The following is a 16,083-nucleotide window of genomic DNA, read 5'->3' on the forward strand; positions in this document are numbered from 1 at the left end:
ACATCAGTCCGCACACAATGGGGTCCCCAAACTCCAAGGTGACCTCTATCCCCCACATCACAGGGACCCCCGAACCCAGGGCAACCATGGGGTCTGTCAACCCCAGGGTGACCTTGGTCTCCCAAACCATGGGTTCCTCCAGACCCAGGCTGACCTCTGTTCCCCTTACAACGGGGTTCCCCAAACCAGGCTGATCTCCATCCCCCACACCACGGCTTCCCCTAAACACAAGGCGACCTCTGCCCCTTACACCATGAGCTCCCCCAACCCCAGGGTGACCTCCATTCACCGACCAACTGTGCCCCCAAATCCCAGGGCGACCTCCACTCGCTACACCATGGGGTCCCCCAACCCCAGGGTGACCTCCATCCCCCCAGCACGGTCTCTCTGAGCCCCAGGGTGACCTCTGTCCCCCTCACCACAGGGTTCCCCACGCCAGACCCCCCAGCAGAGGGGCTGGGGAGGGATCGCGAGCAGCGGGATCACAGCAGCCCCATCCCACCCCTCCAGCACAACTCCCACCCGCGTTGGGGGGGGGACCCCGCTGCCCCCTCCCCACGGCGCTGCTGGGCTGGGCTGGGCTGGGCTGGGCTGGGGGGGTCACTCACCCGCGGGCCGCGCTGTCCAACGGGGGCTGCGCTCCTCCATGGGCAGGGAGCGGAGCGGAGCCGAGCCGAGCCGTGCCGAGCCTTCCCCCGCCGCTTCCTGCTTCCCTCGGCGCCCGCCCGCCGCCCCGAGAGCCGCACGGCTGGAGCGTGACTCACCGGGGGCCGGGCCGGGCAGGGCAGGGCAGGGCGGCGGGGGCGGGGGCGGCGGGCACCGGCAGCGAGGCACGGGCCGCTCCGAACGCGGGGATGCTGCACGGGGGAGGAACACACCCACCCGCCCACCCGGGATCCACCGGGGGTTCACCGGGAATGGGGGCTCCCCCCGGGAATGGGGGGTCCCGCGGGGTGGCCGTCCCTCCGCAGCGTGCCAAGAATTTGGGTGATGGGGGTGTCCTGGTCACAGCTCACAGATCCTCCCCAAATGTAAGGATGGGGGGATGCCCGTGCCAGGCACTGATGGGGGCCAGGCCTTTGGCCCCCACCCCAAAACTGCTCCAAGATACCCTGGGCTCTGGGGTGCCAGCGTGGCCCAGCACAGTGAGCACCCAGGGTGGTCCCGAGCCCAAAACCTGTGAAAATATGGGGTGATCCCAGGGCAGCCCCCTTGCGGCACCCCAATGCCCCAGGCACACCCTGCTCCAGGTGTGGGAGAGGGAACAGCACTGTCCCTCCCAGGTGGGTATGGTGGTGGTCACCCCTGTGCCATCCCACCGTCACCTGGGCTTGGGGACACCAGTGACATGAGTGGGGTGGGGCTCAGCCCACTGGCACAGGAGGAAGTTGCCCATCATTCACCGGCCACACCAGTCGGGGCTCCACGGGCCAGACAGGCTCGGCTGGCTCCGACAGGCCAGACCCCCACCTCCCCCGGGCAGGAAGGAGGCTTCCATGAGGAATCTCATCCTGGCACTGCCAGCCATGAACTGGCATCTCTGCACGAGACACAGGCCATGACAGGGACACCCAGCCGTCCCCAAACAAACTGCCACACCGCAACACACACACCCCCCCAAATCCCTTCCCAGCTCACCCTTGCCTCTGCATCCCCTCCATCCTCCTCCTCCTCTTCCTCCAAGAGGCCCCAGTGCTGGCCATGCCAGTGCTGCCGTGGTGCTGCTGCTGCCCGCCACCCCCCCAGTCCTCCTCGTGCTCCCCCCCCACCCTCCTCGTGCTTCCCCCCCCCCTCCAACTCCCTTTTCCCGTTCTATTTTAAATTTTTATTGCATTCTTTTTAAAGAATACAGAGGAACAAATGCCCTTATCAGCAATTCTCACAAGGTATAAAGAGCCGCTTTTATCTCTTGCCTTTACTAATCTAGAGCGAGCCAATGCCTGTTAATTTTTTAATTTTCCTGGTGAATGCATTTGTGGTTCCGTCAGCATCCATCCGGACACGCACGCAGGATCCCCTCGGCATCCCAGCCCAACCACCCTGGCATGGCATTGACGCCGTGCTGGCAGAGCAGCGCCTCGTGGTTTGGCAACCACAAAGGGATTTTGTGCACTGGGAAGTCCCGTGTGTCACACAAAGCTCAGCAGGACACCTGGGATGTGTCACCACCCCCAAGATATGGAGGTGCTCCCACAGATCCCAGCCTGGCTCTGCCTGGCCACAGGGAATGCTGACAGTGTGGGTCTCCATGCTCAGCACGGGGATAGATGCCATGCCAAGCTGTGCAGCTGTCACAGTCACCCCCTCTGGCCGAGGTCCCCACAGGGGCAAAGGGGGGGTCAGCCCTGTGTCCCCCCCAGGAAGGGACGCGGCGCAGGCTGCCCGCTCAGCAGGGCTGGGAGCGCAGCAGCCGGACGCAGCGCGCAGATGAGATGTGGCAGGCGTGTAACAAGCCATTAGTCACTGTCACCTTTGCCCGGCAGCCACTGGCAGGGTAATAAATCCCGGGCTGACTCCAGCGGGCCCGTTCCAGGCCACGGCTCCCAGCTTGCCTCCACGCCACTGCCGGCTGGGCTGTGAGCAGCTTGTAAATGCATCCCAACCCCCCCCCCGGGGGACACAGCACCTTGCGGGGTCCCCAACCCACAGCCAAATCCCTGTGGGGCTGATCGATGGGTGACACGGGCCACGGCATTCCTGAGAGGTGTTCTTCTCAGGAAATGTGAGGGGTCACAAATCCCCACCAGCAAGCAGCCCCCTGGCCCTGCAGGCTGCCCCTTGGCTCTCCCTGCCCGCCCCAGCTTCCCGCCCCGCTGCACCTTGCGGTTCCTGACTCTCCCAGCCCAACGCCAGGAACCGGCATCGGCGCTTGTTACGGATCAAAGGAGCCTGGCATGGCCCAGCACAACACGGCCCGGCGCGCCCGCCGGGAAGGGCTGGCAAACAAGCCGGGCCAGGGAGGCGGCAGGCGGGAAGCACGCGTGATGCCTCTCCTAAAAATGCTGCTGCTCCTGACGGACAGGGCGGCCGAGTCCCTGGAGCCGCGGTCCATCCCAGCCCCGGGGGCCCCCCAGCTCCCCAGCACAGCCAGCCCAACACCGCGGCTCTCCTGGCGCCCACGGCCTGACTCACGGCCCCGGGCACGGCGGGCAGGGACTGCGGTGCTGTCGGCGTCACCTTCCCAGCGGGGCTGCGGGTGCTGGATCCCAACCTCAAACCACTGGGCATGAGCCTTCACCGGGAGCCCCAAGCAGCACACGGGGCTGATGGTCACCCCACAGCGGCACAGGGGACATCCCTTGGCAATGGCAGCCTTGCACCCTCCCGTATCCCCCCGCATCACCTACTTGTGGCTCCAGCGTCCGCACCCTCCGCATCCAAAGGCGTCCGCTGGCCGATGTCCGGGGCGGTGCTGCCGGTTCCCGGGCTCTCCCCAGCGCTGGCCACCCGGTGCCGGGACTCACCACCCGCAGGCTTGCTGGCGGCTGTCTCCAGGGACGAAGAGGACGCCTGGAAGAGAAGCAGGACAGAGACTCAGCGCCGTTGCCTCTCCCGGCAGGGCTGGGGGGCACGGGGGGGTTCGGGGCGCACACACACACACACACACAAGATGCTTTTGTTTTCCTGCCGGCCGGTGCACGTGGCCAGCACGGGAGCCGCACGCCAGCCCGCGCTGCCGGGCTACAGCTGGATCCGGCCCATGGCTCCCAGCACAGCCAGACAAGAGAGGCTGCAGGGGGGGTGAGGACATGAATCAAAGCGGCGTCCCCTCGCCCGCCGGCGGCAGCTGGCCGGTTAGGCAGCTCCCGATTACTCAACCGGGCAGTGTTTACTCGAGATCAACAACCCCCCATCGCCTGCCCTGCCAGGCGGGCGAGGGAAACGTGCTGCTGGGACGGGGATGGCATTCCCGCTGTGCCTTGTTCGGGGACAGTCCCCCTCTTGGACCCCCAGGCGCTGCTGGGGCCCGGGGTTTGTTGTAGCTGTCACCCTCCTGCCCGGGCACACGGCTGGGGCTGTCACCGCTCCTGTTCAGCTTTAATAAAGCAACAGCCAGTGACACAACGCTCATCCCAGCACTGTTGTGCCACCTTGGGAAAGACACACAGACAGCCCAGGTTCACAGGATGCTGTGCCCACCCCGGGTAAGGTGGGATGCAGGTGACCTCCCCCTGCCACAGGTGACATCGTGTGCCTGATTTGTGGCCATTAGGACCGTGGTGAGGATTTTATGTTAATCCTGTTTTACTCAGGATTGCTCCCATAAACAAGGAGATGGATGGTCGGTGGATGCTTTGCTGGGAAGCCCTCAGACTCAATGAGCCACGCACACGAGCGGATGTATAAATTCACCGTTTGCTCCCTGGAAAGGTTTAATTTATGGAATCCATATGGCAGCGCCGCACAACCGCGAGCGCTTGGCACATCCCGTGAGTCCTCGAGTGCCACCACGTCCCAGCCCCAACTGGCGGGGTGCCACCAGCTGCCCCGGTGATGGCAGGATGCTCTTCTCTTCCCCAGTGATTAACAGAAGGTGACTTTCACAGCGGGCAGGGGACAAGCCCAGGGATCAGACCCCATCCCTGACAGCTGGGTGTGGGATCCCTGGAGGTGGCAGGGATGTCTCAGGGGGGAGGCTGTGCCACTGCCCCTCCTCCCAGGACAATGCCACCGGCAGCAGCAGGCAGCAATCCCCTACCTGTGGGCATGGGAAAGCTTGGGGCACACTTTGATACCCGGAGCAACTAATCATTAATTAGCACTAATCACTCCCCATCACGTGTCACAGCAGCATTGGGCAAGACACAGCTGGGAAGTCGCAGACCATGGTCACGGTGGATTTTGACAGCTGGGCCAAGGCTGGCACCCTCCTGCTCCCCAAGGAGCCCCCCAGACCCCAACCCACCCATCAGCCCCACAGCACCAGCAGCCCGACCCCTCTGCTTTCCTGCCAAGGGATGCTGAGATGCAAAGACACCAGAGATGGGTCCCACCTGCCCAAGGGCAGCCAGGATCCCACCCCCCTCACCACCCGTGTCCCCTGGGACCCCCGGGCTCTGCACAGAGCACCGGCCGCCTCCTTGCTTTAACTTCAGCCGGCACTATCTGTCAGCAAATCATCCCCGGTTCCACAGATAAGGAATAATTGATGCAAAGGAGCCATCTGTTTGCGAACACGGAATATCTGCTCAATTAGGAGGGATCTGTCCACCCAGATAAAGCATGGCGGCAGCCCCTCGGAGCGGGGGCCTTCCTCCCCAGCCACGTCCTCAAAGACTCACCCCCAATTAGAGGTGAGCAGGTTGATTTGGGTGCTAATTTGCTTAGCAGCACCCTGAGGTGCCTGGGAAGAGGCTGGGAGGGAAGGGTGCTCTGCCACCAAGCGCTGAAATTTGAAAGGAGAGCTGGCAGATCCTCGATGTCCCCGTGTGATGAAGCTCAGCTCCTCCTGGCTCTGGGAGATGCTTATCCCACATGTTCCCAGGGATGGAGAGAGGGGACCAGGACCTGTGCTTGCCCAATGGCACTGAGCTGAGGCCGGCCCACTCGTGACACACAGATGGATAAGCCTGAAACAGCTCCCAGGACAGACCCACAACAGGGATCAGGGACACAGGGCACAGCCTCAGGCACATCCAGGTCAGGGGTAGGTGTGCAGTGAGGTGACAGCAATGTGACATCATTATGTGATGTTATTTACATGGGAAGAATGGAACTGGCACGCAGGCCAGCTCCACAAGTGGCAAAACCACAGGGAAAAGGCTCCAACCAGAGCTGGCAGGGATGGCCCCATGGCATCACACTCCCCAAACCCTTCTGGGTGGCATCTGTCCCCATCTACCCCAGCAGGTTCTTGGTATGAAGGACGTGGAGAGCTCCAGGGGGGTGAAAACAGAGCTGGTGGCCCCCAGGGACAGGCACAGAGAGGCACTGCCAGACACCGCATCAGCTGTGTCACCTGTGCCCCAGGGTGCCTAGGGCAGGCAGCCCATGGACAGAATGGCACCGAGGGCAGGGGATGGTGTCCCCATGTCCCCAGTGTGTCCCTCCCTACCAAGGACACTCCTTCTGCTCCCATCCCTGGGCTCAATGCCTGCCGCAGCTCCCAGCTCTGCCCCAGCTTTGGGATGGCACTGGCGGAGTGGGAAAGCAAAGGGCAGGAGGCCACGCCAGCGCACTCCCTGTGCCTCCAGGACACCCAAAACGTGGCTTCCCCATTCCGCCTCCCCTGCTGCCGGGACAGGCTGCGGCGTGCGCGGCGCGGGTGCCACCCGCCCACGGAAACGCCGCCCACGGGAACGCCGCGGGCACGGCACGGCAGAGCCCCCGTCACACCACCCCAACCTGGCAGCACCCCGGAAAACCCCGGCATGGGGGTGGATGCAATCTTTGGCTCCTGGCTGGCATCACCCCGGCAGGGCCGCGGGCACGGAGCCTGGCGAGCGCCGGCACAGCTGCAGCGGCTCCGGGGTTTGGCACAGCGTGGATGGCAGCTCCGGTGAGTGAGCACGGCGTGAGGGGAGGGGCATGCCCAGCACAGAGGGGCTGCATCCTGCACTTCCCAGGGGATGCAGGGGCTGGCTGTAGGGCCTGGGGGACACAACCCCTCGCTGTCCCCCGGCTCCCCCCAGGCCTGGAGGCGGCGCTCAGGATAAAAGGTGCTTTTGGAGTGTTGAGGGCTGCAGGAGCAGGCTCCCCCCGGTTCCCTTTGTCGCTGAGGCCCTCAAGCCCCCTGGCTCCTGCTGGGGCTTTATCACAGCACAGCCCCTGCCGTGTGTGCCCCCAGACGGTTCCAGCTGCTCTTCCCTCCAGGAAGCCTCTGCCCTTCTCATCCTTGTCCCAGCAGCCTGAAAACAGAGGGTTTTCCCACAGGAGCAGGCTGGGGTGCCCCTGGGGAGCTGGGGTGCCTGCTGGTGGCGTGGCTTGGCCCCGATGGGTGCCCACGGGAGGGGTGGTGGCTGGCTCCACGCATCTCCACCGTATTTAAAGTTTCTCAGGCGTGTTTGCTGGCAGAAAGTTGGAACCTACAATTACAGCTGTGCTAACTCCTCATTAAAGAGGGGAAGGGGAAAAAAAAAAAAAAAGGCAAAGAAACAAAAGGCTCCAGACTGAGACACAGCGCCGTTAACCCTTCCCAAGATGGGGATGTGGCCCCCCCAGGAAATTCATACAGCTGGAGGGGCGGATCACAGTGGTGGCAGGTGACACCATGCACTGAGGGTCTGCCCGTGCCCATCAGTGCCCACCTGGATCCCTGCTCCGTGTCCTGGCGCAGCGTTGGTGCCGGCCGTGCCGCGGCGCCCGCGTGGGCACGGCTGCGGCTGTGCCGGAGCCGTTTGTCACGGCAGGGCTGCGGTTCCCGCTCGCTCTCCTCTCCAGCGGCGACACCGTGACGCCTGCTGCAGGAGCCCACACAATATGTTCGCGCTCATCTCGCAGCTGCCCCCAGACAGCCCGCGGTGCCGCGCTCCTCGCCGGCGCGGGGGCCGCTCTGTGCCGGCACAGCCGCGACGTGCCCGCCCGGGAACTGGCACGGACGGAAGGCGCTGGAGACTGTGGTCAGGCTGGACGCCACAAGGGCAGATGAGGCTGGAAACACTACTGCCACAGGCAAGGGATGCACCAGCGGCTCCCCGTGTCCCAGCACACTCACCCAGGCTGTGCCAGGAGCCCTGGGGACAGCAGACAGTGGGACAGGCCTGGCTGTGTCACTGCAGCCATCCTGCACCACACGGAGCAGAAGCTGGTGCCGCACACATTCCGCCCAGGACCCCATCCCCAGCGAGGGTCTGACCCTGTGGCCACCCCAGCATGACCACAGCCCCCCTCATGCCCCATCCCCGGCGAGGAGCAGCAGGTCCCTGCGTCACTCTCCAGCCCCCCCCCGGCGACACCACCTCAGCGCCGCGGCCGCAGCGCTCTGACAGCAGCTAACGAGCTGCAGGCAGCAATTTGGGTTATATATAGCCCCAAAGTGACTGCATCTAATTGCTCCAGCGCACACCGGGCCCGCCGCGGGGTCCGGGTGCCAGCTCAGGGGGACAGGGCACGTGCTCGGCCCCCTCCCCTGGCTGTCACCCCGTGTGACCCCCCGGGCACCCTGAGGCTGGCAGGGCACAACCATCACCCCGAGGAGCTGGGCCGTTCCTGGCAGCTTTGTGCCAGGCCATAAGCGGCTTTGCCTAAAGCCGCCGTCCCAGCCCGTCCCAGCCAGGGACCCTAAGGAGCTTTTGTCCCCTCTCATTACGGGGTTCGGCCAGGGGGCCACGGGGTGCAGCACCCAGCAGCCTGTGGGCTCCACCAGCTGCTCTGGCAGCCCCGGGAGGGAGGCACGGCTGGAGGGAGGGAGGGAGGGAGGGAGGTGCTCCCTTTGTGGCAGCCCCCATCCCCTTGCAGCAGCTGCCAGGCGAGGCGGCGGGCGCGCAGATGCAGCCGGGGGAGGGAGATGCTGTGTCTGTGTATGTGTGTGTGTCTGTGTGTCTGTGTGTCTGTGTGTGTGTGTGTGTGTGCAGGGGGGTCCCCCGCAGCGGCTCCCCACGCCGGCAGGGCAAGCGTGGGGAGGGGGAGCCGGAGCCGAAATTGTTTGCCAGCTTCCTCGAGACGGCACAATGGAGGGCGCGCAGGCGGATCCGGGGTCAGGGGTGAGAGCAGCAATAAGTGGTTTATGCCTTTTGTGAAGAGGCTGAACTGACAGCTCGCTGGATTAACAAAGACGTCCTCTGTTCCCGGGCAGGTCATGTGGAAAGCGCTGCGCCGACCCCTGTCACTTCTTTTTTTTGCAAGAACAGACATTTGTTCGCCGGCGAACAGGGAGGTGATGGAGGGGGAGGCGAGGGGCACGCAGCCGCCCGCTCCCGGCTTCTCCTCCAGCTCCTCTGGGGCTCTGGCCATGGGCACCGGCGGCTGCTCGCTGCTCTGACAGCCCTGGCCATGCCGTGTCACCTCCCGTGCCTCAGTTTCTCCAGCTTGTGACAAGAGCCGTGGCTGGTGGGGATGTCAGCACCTCCACCCCGTGCCTGGGCAGCAATGTGTTCCACCACACTTCACATCCACACGAAATTCTCCCTGTTCTCATCCTTCCATCAGCCCAGCACCAGGTTGGATGGGACCTGCTCGGTCCCTGTCCCACAGTGGGGACATTTCTAGCTCGTGTTTGCCAGTCCCTGCCAGCTCTGGCCATGCTGTGTCACCTCCCGTGCCTCAGTTTCTCCAGGCTGTGAGAAGAGCAGTGGCTGGTGGGGATGTCAGCACCTCCACCCCATGCCTGGGCAGTGCTGTCCTCCACAATGCTCCACATCCACACAAAATTCCCCCCGTGCTCATCCTTCCATCAGCCCAGCACCAGGCTGGATGGCACCTGCTCGGTCCCTGTCCCACAGTGGGGACATTTCTAGCTCGTGTTTGCCAGTCCCTGCCAGCCTGGGGAATGTTCCCTTCATCCTCCTTTCCAGCAGGGAAACTGAGGCAGAGGAGGGTGTGAGCATCCCACCCATGCATGGACAGCAGGGCTGGCAGCGGCACTGCCGCTCCTGGTCCCGGCCCTGCAGGGAACAATCAGCTTTTTCAAATCCACAAGGATTTCCTCAAGGTTGAGCGGCACAGAGCCTTCGCTGTCACCATCAGAGTCCAGAGCTAGCAGCTGCAGTGCTGCCATCCCACCCTGGCACAAACTGCCCCGCCTGGGACAGTCACCCTCGGGCCTCAGGTGTCCCTGCAGCTCCCACCTCCCTCTGCCATCACACCCCAGCCCTGGCGAAGAGACCACGGGGCCCAAGCTCGGATGGGAGGGATGCAGCTTGGTGTCCGCCACCCAAATCCTGCTGAGATCTCATACTGCTGCTCAGCCCCAGCCCCTGCTCCCCATCCCCACAGCCCAGCACAGCCCAGCACAGCTCACCTTTCCCATCTCAGGGACACCACAACCCAGCCCCTGCTCCCATCCCCACCTCAGGGACACCACAGCCCAGCACAGCTCACCTTTCCCATCTCAGGGACACCACAACCCAGCACAGCTCACCTTTCCCATCTCAGGGACACCACAGCACAGCACAGCTCACCCACCTCCAGCTCCAGAGCTGCCGGGCAGTCTGTGCCCAATGTCCCCTCCTCACCACCCTAAATACCTGCCATGGGAAGCAGAGGCAGCCACAAGGGGCTTTTCACTCTGGAAAACCCCACCCACCCCACAGCGGCTCAGGTTTTCGGGACATTCCCACACGTGCCAATCCCCAGGGGTAAACTGAGGCAGGGTAAGCAGCCAGGCTCTGCTGGGTGAGGGGACACATCTGGGGGTCCCCATCCCTTTTGGGGGGGGCACATCACGGCAATCCCAGCCAGGGCCATCAGCTGGTGGCACGGTGGCATTAAAGCCCCAATCCGTGTCCCCCTTCTCCAGCTTAGCGCCCGTTGCCGGCTCCCTCCTGCCATCTAAAGACAGATTTACCGCCAGGTCCGGCGCTGCCTTAAGCCTCAGATTAAATGTGAACCATCTGCAAGGGGAAACCTTAATGCAGGATAATACCTGCCACACACACCCCGCCGTGCCATCGAGGCCCTGGGCAGCACCACGTCCCTCCACGGGGGGCTTGAGGCTCTGCACAGGATGATGCCACCCTCCTGCATGTCCCCATGGTCCTTGCTGTCCCCTCCTGGCACAGGTCCCTGTGGGAGCTGCACACCCAGCCCGTGTCCCCCTCCCCAAAGGGGCCACACCAGGCAAGGGACACCCAGCGTGTGTGTGGGGGGGGGGGGTCCAGCCAATGTCCCCACCTGGTTAATTACTTTAAGTGATTAAAGTCTCTTCATCAGGGCAGCAGATTAGACCCTGCAGCTGGGAGCTGTTTTCCCTCACAGTCTCCTCCCCCAGGGGACAACAAGGGGGGTCCTGCACTGTCCCCGTTTTTAGGAACAAATCCCGCCTCCCCAGCCCCAAAAAGGTGGTTCAGGTGTCCTCTGTCCCCCCAGCCTGGTGAAGCCCCCATGGATGGCCAGCCCAGCAGCATCACCCAGGGTGCAGAGGGGACATGGGGTCACCCAGGCTGTCCCTAGTGCTAGTGGGGACAAAGCTGGAGCGTCACACAGCCAGGAATGACCTCTGTGGGGAGGGAGAAGGGATTCCTGGGGGGCAGTGAGCCCCAAAGCTGGGTGGGGAAGGATGAGGCACCTCCTGCCAACTCAGCACCCCAGTGAATTACACAGGATCGCAAGTCCCTGCTCAGGTCAGCAGGGAAAGGAGCCAGACAGGTTTTCCACCACTCCTGATGGAGAATTTACAGCCAGGATCCACTGTGGGCTCAGTAATTAGTGCTGGGATGCTGAATCAGCACCTGGCCATTGGTACTGGAGGGATGGAGCTGGGGGGGCTCTGGGACTGATGGTGGCCCCCCAGGAGGGACAAAGGGGGCACTGGGGTGACCCAGCAGTGCCTGACGGTGGAAGGGGCATTGCTGTGGCTGGGAACACTGGAGGAAAGCTGGCAGCCCAGCATCCCATCCCAGTCTGCTGCTCCAGGACCAGCTCCAGCCCAGCATCCCTCAGGTGTCACTCTGGGAACAGAACCCTCCCATCCCATCCACCTAAAGACAAAAACCCCTCTGGCCCTCCCTTCCCAGCCTGGATACTCCATTCCCGGGATGCTCCAGCCCTGGGATGCCCGAGCATCCTCCCAGCTGTGCCCGGGCAGCCCTCTGGCCTTGACGGCTGCCATCAATTTCCCGGGGTCGGGAGAGGCAGGGCCGGCTCCCGGGCAGCTCCAGCCTCTGCTCCCAGGCTGATTACAGCCATTCCCCTGCCCGTGCCCCCTCCCTCCCTCCCCGCTGTCTGCCTCCTGCCTCCGTCTGCTGCCTGGTTTTATGAGGGCCATTTCCAAGAGGTCGCTGGAAATAGATTTTTATCACCTCGTGATAAATATCGTTTATGGTGACATTACTGCTCCGAGCAGCCGCGCGGGGGAGAGGGAGGAGAGGCAGGAGGACGCTCCCAGCCCCACGGGGCACGGGCTGGGCCCCTCCTTGTGTCCCTGTCCCCATTCCTGGAGGTTTGGGCAGCGAAATCAGGCACCATCCATCCATCCATCCCTCCATCCATCCATCCATCCATCCATCCATCCATCCATCCATCCATCCATCCATCCATCCATCCATCCATCCATCCATCCATCCCTCCATCCATCCCTGCCTCCACCCAGGCGGCAGGAACAGAGGGAGCTGCATCATTAGCCCCGCGCGCCATTAAGCACTTAAAAAGCCATAGGAATGAGCTGCGCCATTAGCTGGCAAGCGAGCTGGGAGGGGAGGGATGCAGGGAGCCCAGCACGGAGCAGGGAATGTCACCACCCCCAGGGTGCCCTGGAAGCGGGGACAGATCCACCCCCTTCCCGCACACGGCTCTCCAAGGTGGAAAACCAGGGGATTTCAGAGCTGACACGTGGCTTCTGCAAGGGGTGACGGCACCGGGCGCCTCTCCAGAGGGACTTTTCTGGGGAGAAGCAGCTCCTCGTTCATCCCCTGCTCTGCTCTGGGCATGGAGCTGGCACAGAAAGCCGGGAGGAAGAGCCAGGGCTGAGCTGAGAACTGCAAACTCACGGCAGGGATGTCGCAAGGCTGCACGGGGGTGACCTGGGGGACAGGGTCCTGCCCCGGCCCAGCCCGCAGCAGGGACGGCTGCCAAGCCATGCCCACAGGCAGCTGCCTCTGGAAAAGGGCACGGCAGCGGGCAGGGGGCCAAGGCCAAGCTGCTCTCTCTGTGCCAGCCCCGCCACACGCAGCGCCGGGCACCGGGTGGCAACAACAACTGCCCCGTAGGGCAGTGCCAAGGTGAGGGGTGCCACCTGTGGGGACACGGGCACGGCCCCCAGGGAGCCACAGCTGGGGTGCAGAGCAGCAGCAAAACTGCACAGCCAGCAAAGAGCAACCCTGGCCTGCAGGCAGAGCACGGCACTGCCAGCCTGTGCCAAGAATCCTGTTTGCTCTCCCCAGCCCTGGCACTGGCTGCCTTGGGCAAGCCAAGTCCTGCCCCACTGCCTCAGTTTCCCCAGCTGGCAGGGGGTGGGTGGGCTGCCATGGGGGGACCCCAGCCTCGTGCTGTGGCTCCCTGTGACACGCAGCGTGAACTGGCTGTGACACAGAGCTGGGGTGACTCACTTGGGAAGGGACCCTCAGTGTGGGGCTGGGGCTCTGTGTGGGGACAGACACGGCCAGATGGCAGCACCCGGCATGGTGGCATCACCCCTCCTCAGCTGCCCACACCCGGTGGGCAGAAAACAACACCAAAAAGGGCCAGGCCTGTCACCCTGATGGCACATGGGCTGCATGGGGACAGCCAGCCCCACATGCAGGGACGAGGAGCGCTGGTGCCGTGCACTCTGTTTCCCTCTGCGCTGCCAGGACAGGTGCCTTGGCCATCCAGCGCCACCCTCATGTCATCACCCATGCCAGCAGCTGGCACTGTCCCCTGTTGCCACATCCCACCTTTAGGACAGGGGTCCCCCTAGCCACTGCACCCCCTTGGGGACAGGAATGCCTACAGAGAGCCCGCAGTGCCAGGCAGCAGGATGCCTGCAGAGCCAGCTGCCTCTTGTGCTCACGAAATGAGATTTGTTCACCTGGCGAGCGGCTCGGTGACCCCAGGGGCAGCTCCTGCCACCACCCCGTGGCTCCTGGCACGCAGCAGGAGCCAGCACACCCTGGCAGGGCCACCTGGCTGGCGGTGACAGTGACCTTACCCCGCTGCCACAGCGCTCCTGGCACAGCTCCTGGCACAGCTCCTGGCACAGCGCTCGGCTCCCCTGGCCAAGGCGGGCTGCTGGCCTGGCACCCACCCTGCCACGGGGCAGCCAGCCACCCTCCCACCCTGGGCTGGCGGGAGCTGCGGACAGACAGACGGACGGACAGCACCAGCACAGCCCCCTGTGTGCCACCCTGAGCTTTGGGGTGGGGGTGTGGGCATCCCCTGCCCACAGTGGGACTGGCAAAGCCCAAAGGGGCAGCCCACAGGGCAGCAGCATCTCTCACTGGGGGACAAACCCCAGCCCAGCACCAAGGGGTGCCCCCATCACCCACACACAGAGCCCCACACTGCCCCCCAACCCTTTGCCTACGGCCCCCCAGGAGCCAGAGCTGAGCCCCCCAAGGTGGGCACATCTGCTGCCAGCCCAAGGTTGGGGTGCCCCCCTGTGCACCCCGTTAGAGCAGTGCGTGGGCCTGCTGGGGTGCAGGAAAAACCATTCTGTTACTTTTTAAAAATAAAACCACAGGGAAAAAAAAAACCCCAAAAAAAAAAACCAAAAAAAACCCAAAACAAGAAGTGCAGAAGGCACCTGGCAGCAGCAGCACACAAAGTTTGCAGCAAGTCCCACAAAGCCCCCCACGGGTCAGGGGGACGCAGGGGTCCCCCCACAGCCACCCCAAACACAGCTGCAGAATTGGGGGTGACACACAACAAGTCAGGGGGGGACACAGGGTTTATCCCCCCAACAATCCCCACGGGGTGCCCACCTCCCTCAAGGCTGGGCAGGGCTGGGAGAGGGGGGCTACAGCAAGGGGGGTACAGGGTGGGTACAGACAGGTGAGAGGGGGGCACAGGCAGTGCACGGGGGGCACAGAGGGGTGGGGGGATACAGGAGGGAGTGGGGGGCATTTAGGATGGGCATGGAGGGGTACAAGGGGGGCACAGGAGGGGATGCAGGGGGCATTTAGAATGGGGATGGAGGGGTACAAGTGTGAGGGGGGTACAGGCAGAGATTGGGGGTACAGGGTGGGTACAGGGAGGTGAGGGGGGCACAGGCAGTGCATGGGGGGCACAGAGGGGTGGGGGGCATTTAGGATGGGGACGGAGGGGCACAAGTGTGAGGGAGTACAGACAGATGAGGGAAATGCAGACTTGGGGTAGGGGCAGGGATGGGATGGGATGGGATGGGGTGGGATGGGATGGGATGGGATGGGATGGGATGGGATGGGATGGGATGGGATGGGATGGGATGGGATGGGATGGGATGGGATGCAATGGGATGGGATGGGATGGGGTGGGATGGGATGCAATGGGATGCAATGGGATGCAATGGGATGGGGGTGCCCCCGGGCTGTGTGAGCGGGGCACAGCCGAGGCGGGGGGCACGCTCCGAGGGCGGGCACGGGCCGCCCGCTGCCCTGCACGTACCTGCGTTGCGGGGCGCGGTGCGGTGCGGGCAGCGCGGTGACCCCGGCGGGCGGCGGCGGCAGCGGGAGGAGGAGGAGGAGGAGGAGGCGGCGGCAGCGCCGCGCACACGCACACGCGCGATCACAGATCACATCCCGAGCGAGCCGGCAGCGAGAGGCGGGGGACACACAGACACACAGACACACAGACACACAGACAGACGCACCGACGCTGCTGGGGGAGCCGGGGGGGGGTCAGCGAATTAACAGCCGAGAAAAAGGCACTTACCCCGTGCGCGGGGGTGGCTGCGGGGTGGCGCTGCGAGGGGAGGGGGGATCAAAGGCTGGGGGTGGGATGGGGGGGGGGGGGTCTCGCCAGCCCCCGCTGCCTGCCACAACAAAGAGCCAGACACAACAAAAGCAGCATATGGCCAGAGCCGCGCGGGGCTGTAAATTAAACATAAAGGGAAGATTAGATAATTAATGAGCGCTCCCGGGCCGGCCCCGGGGGAAGGGGAAGGGGAAGGCGAAGGGGGGGCTGCCTGCTGCGGGGAGCCCCGAGCCCCCCGCCCAGCGCCGGCGGGGAGGGGGCCGGGGGGCACCTGTTGGGAGGGAGGGAGGGAGGATGGGCAGCGGCCTCGCCAGCTGCTCCGGGGCGCAGCCTAAGAGGATTAGCGGGGGCATCCCGCCCCCGGCAAAAGGGCTTGGAGCTGCACGGCTGGGGGTGGGGGTCCCTTGGACCCCCCCACGTGCGGGGTCGCCTCTGCCCCGGCCTCGGGCAGCGTCTCGGAGGGGCTGGGCTCCAATCCTGCATCCCTGCATCCCTGCATCCCTGCATCCCCGCATCCCGGGGGGAGGGAGGTGGGCTCCAATCCTGCATTCCTCTGCCACAAACACGCAGGGATTCACGCACGGCGCAGTGTGCTCCCACTCCCACGCAGGGAAGCCT

At 64.2% G+C, this 16,083-nt stretch overlaps 1 protein-coding gene across 5 annotated transcripts in view; it reads right to left on the minus strand.

The window, feature by feature from the left end:
* Positions 1-16,083, minus strand: part of GSE1 (Gse1 coiled-coil protein) — a 105,262-nt gene that overhangs the window by 64,072 nt on the left and 25,107 nt on the right. For 4 of the 5 annotated variants that reach the window (XM_063168141.1, XM_063168144.1, XM_063168142.1 and 1 more), the window contains exon 2: positions 3,348-3,510. In XM_063168141.1, coding sequence (XP_063024211.1) covers positions 3,348-3,510 — 163 coding nt within the window. Of the gene's footprint in view, positions 1-608; positions 687-3,347; positions 3,511-16,083 lie in introns of those variants that run through there. The other variant, XM_063168146.1, reaches the window with a different exon arrangement.

The sequence above is a fragment of the Melospiza melodia genome, chromosome 13 (assembly GCF_035770615.1).
Source record: "Melospiza melodia melodia isolate bMelMel2 chromosome 13, bMelMel2.pri, whole genome shotgun sequence".
NCBI classification, from domain to species: domain Eukaryota; kingdom Metazoa; phylum Chordata; class Aves; order Passeriformes; family Passerellidae; genus Melospiza; species Melospiza melodia.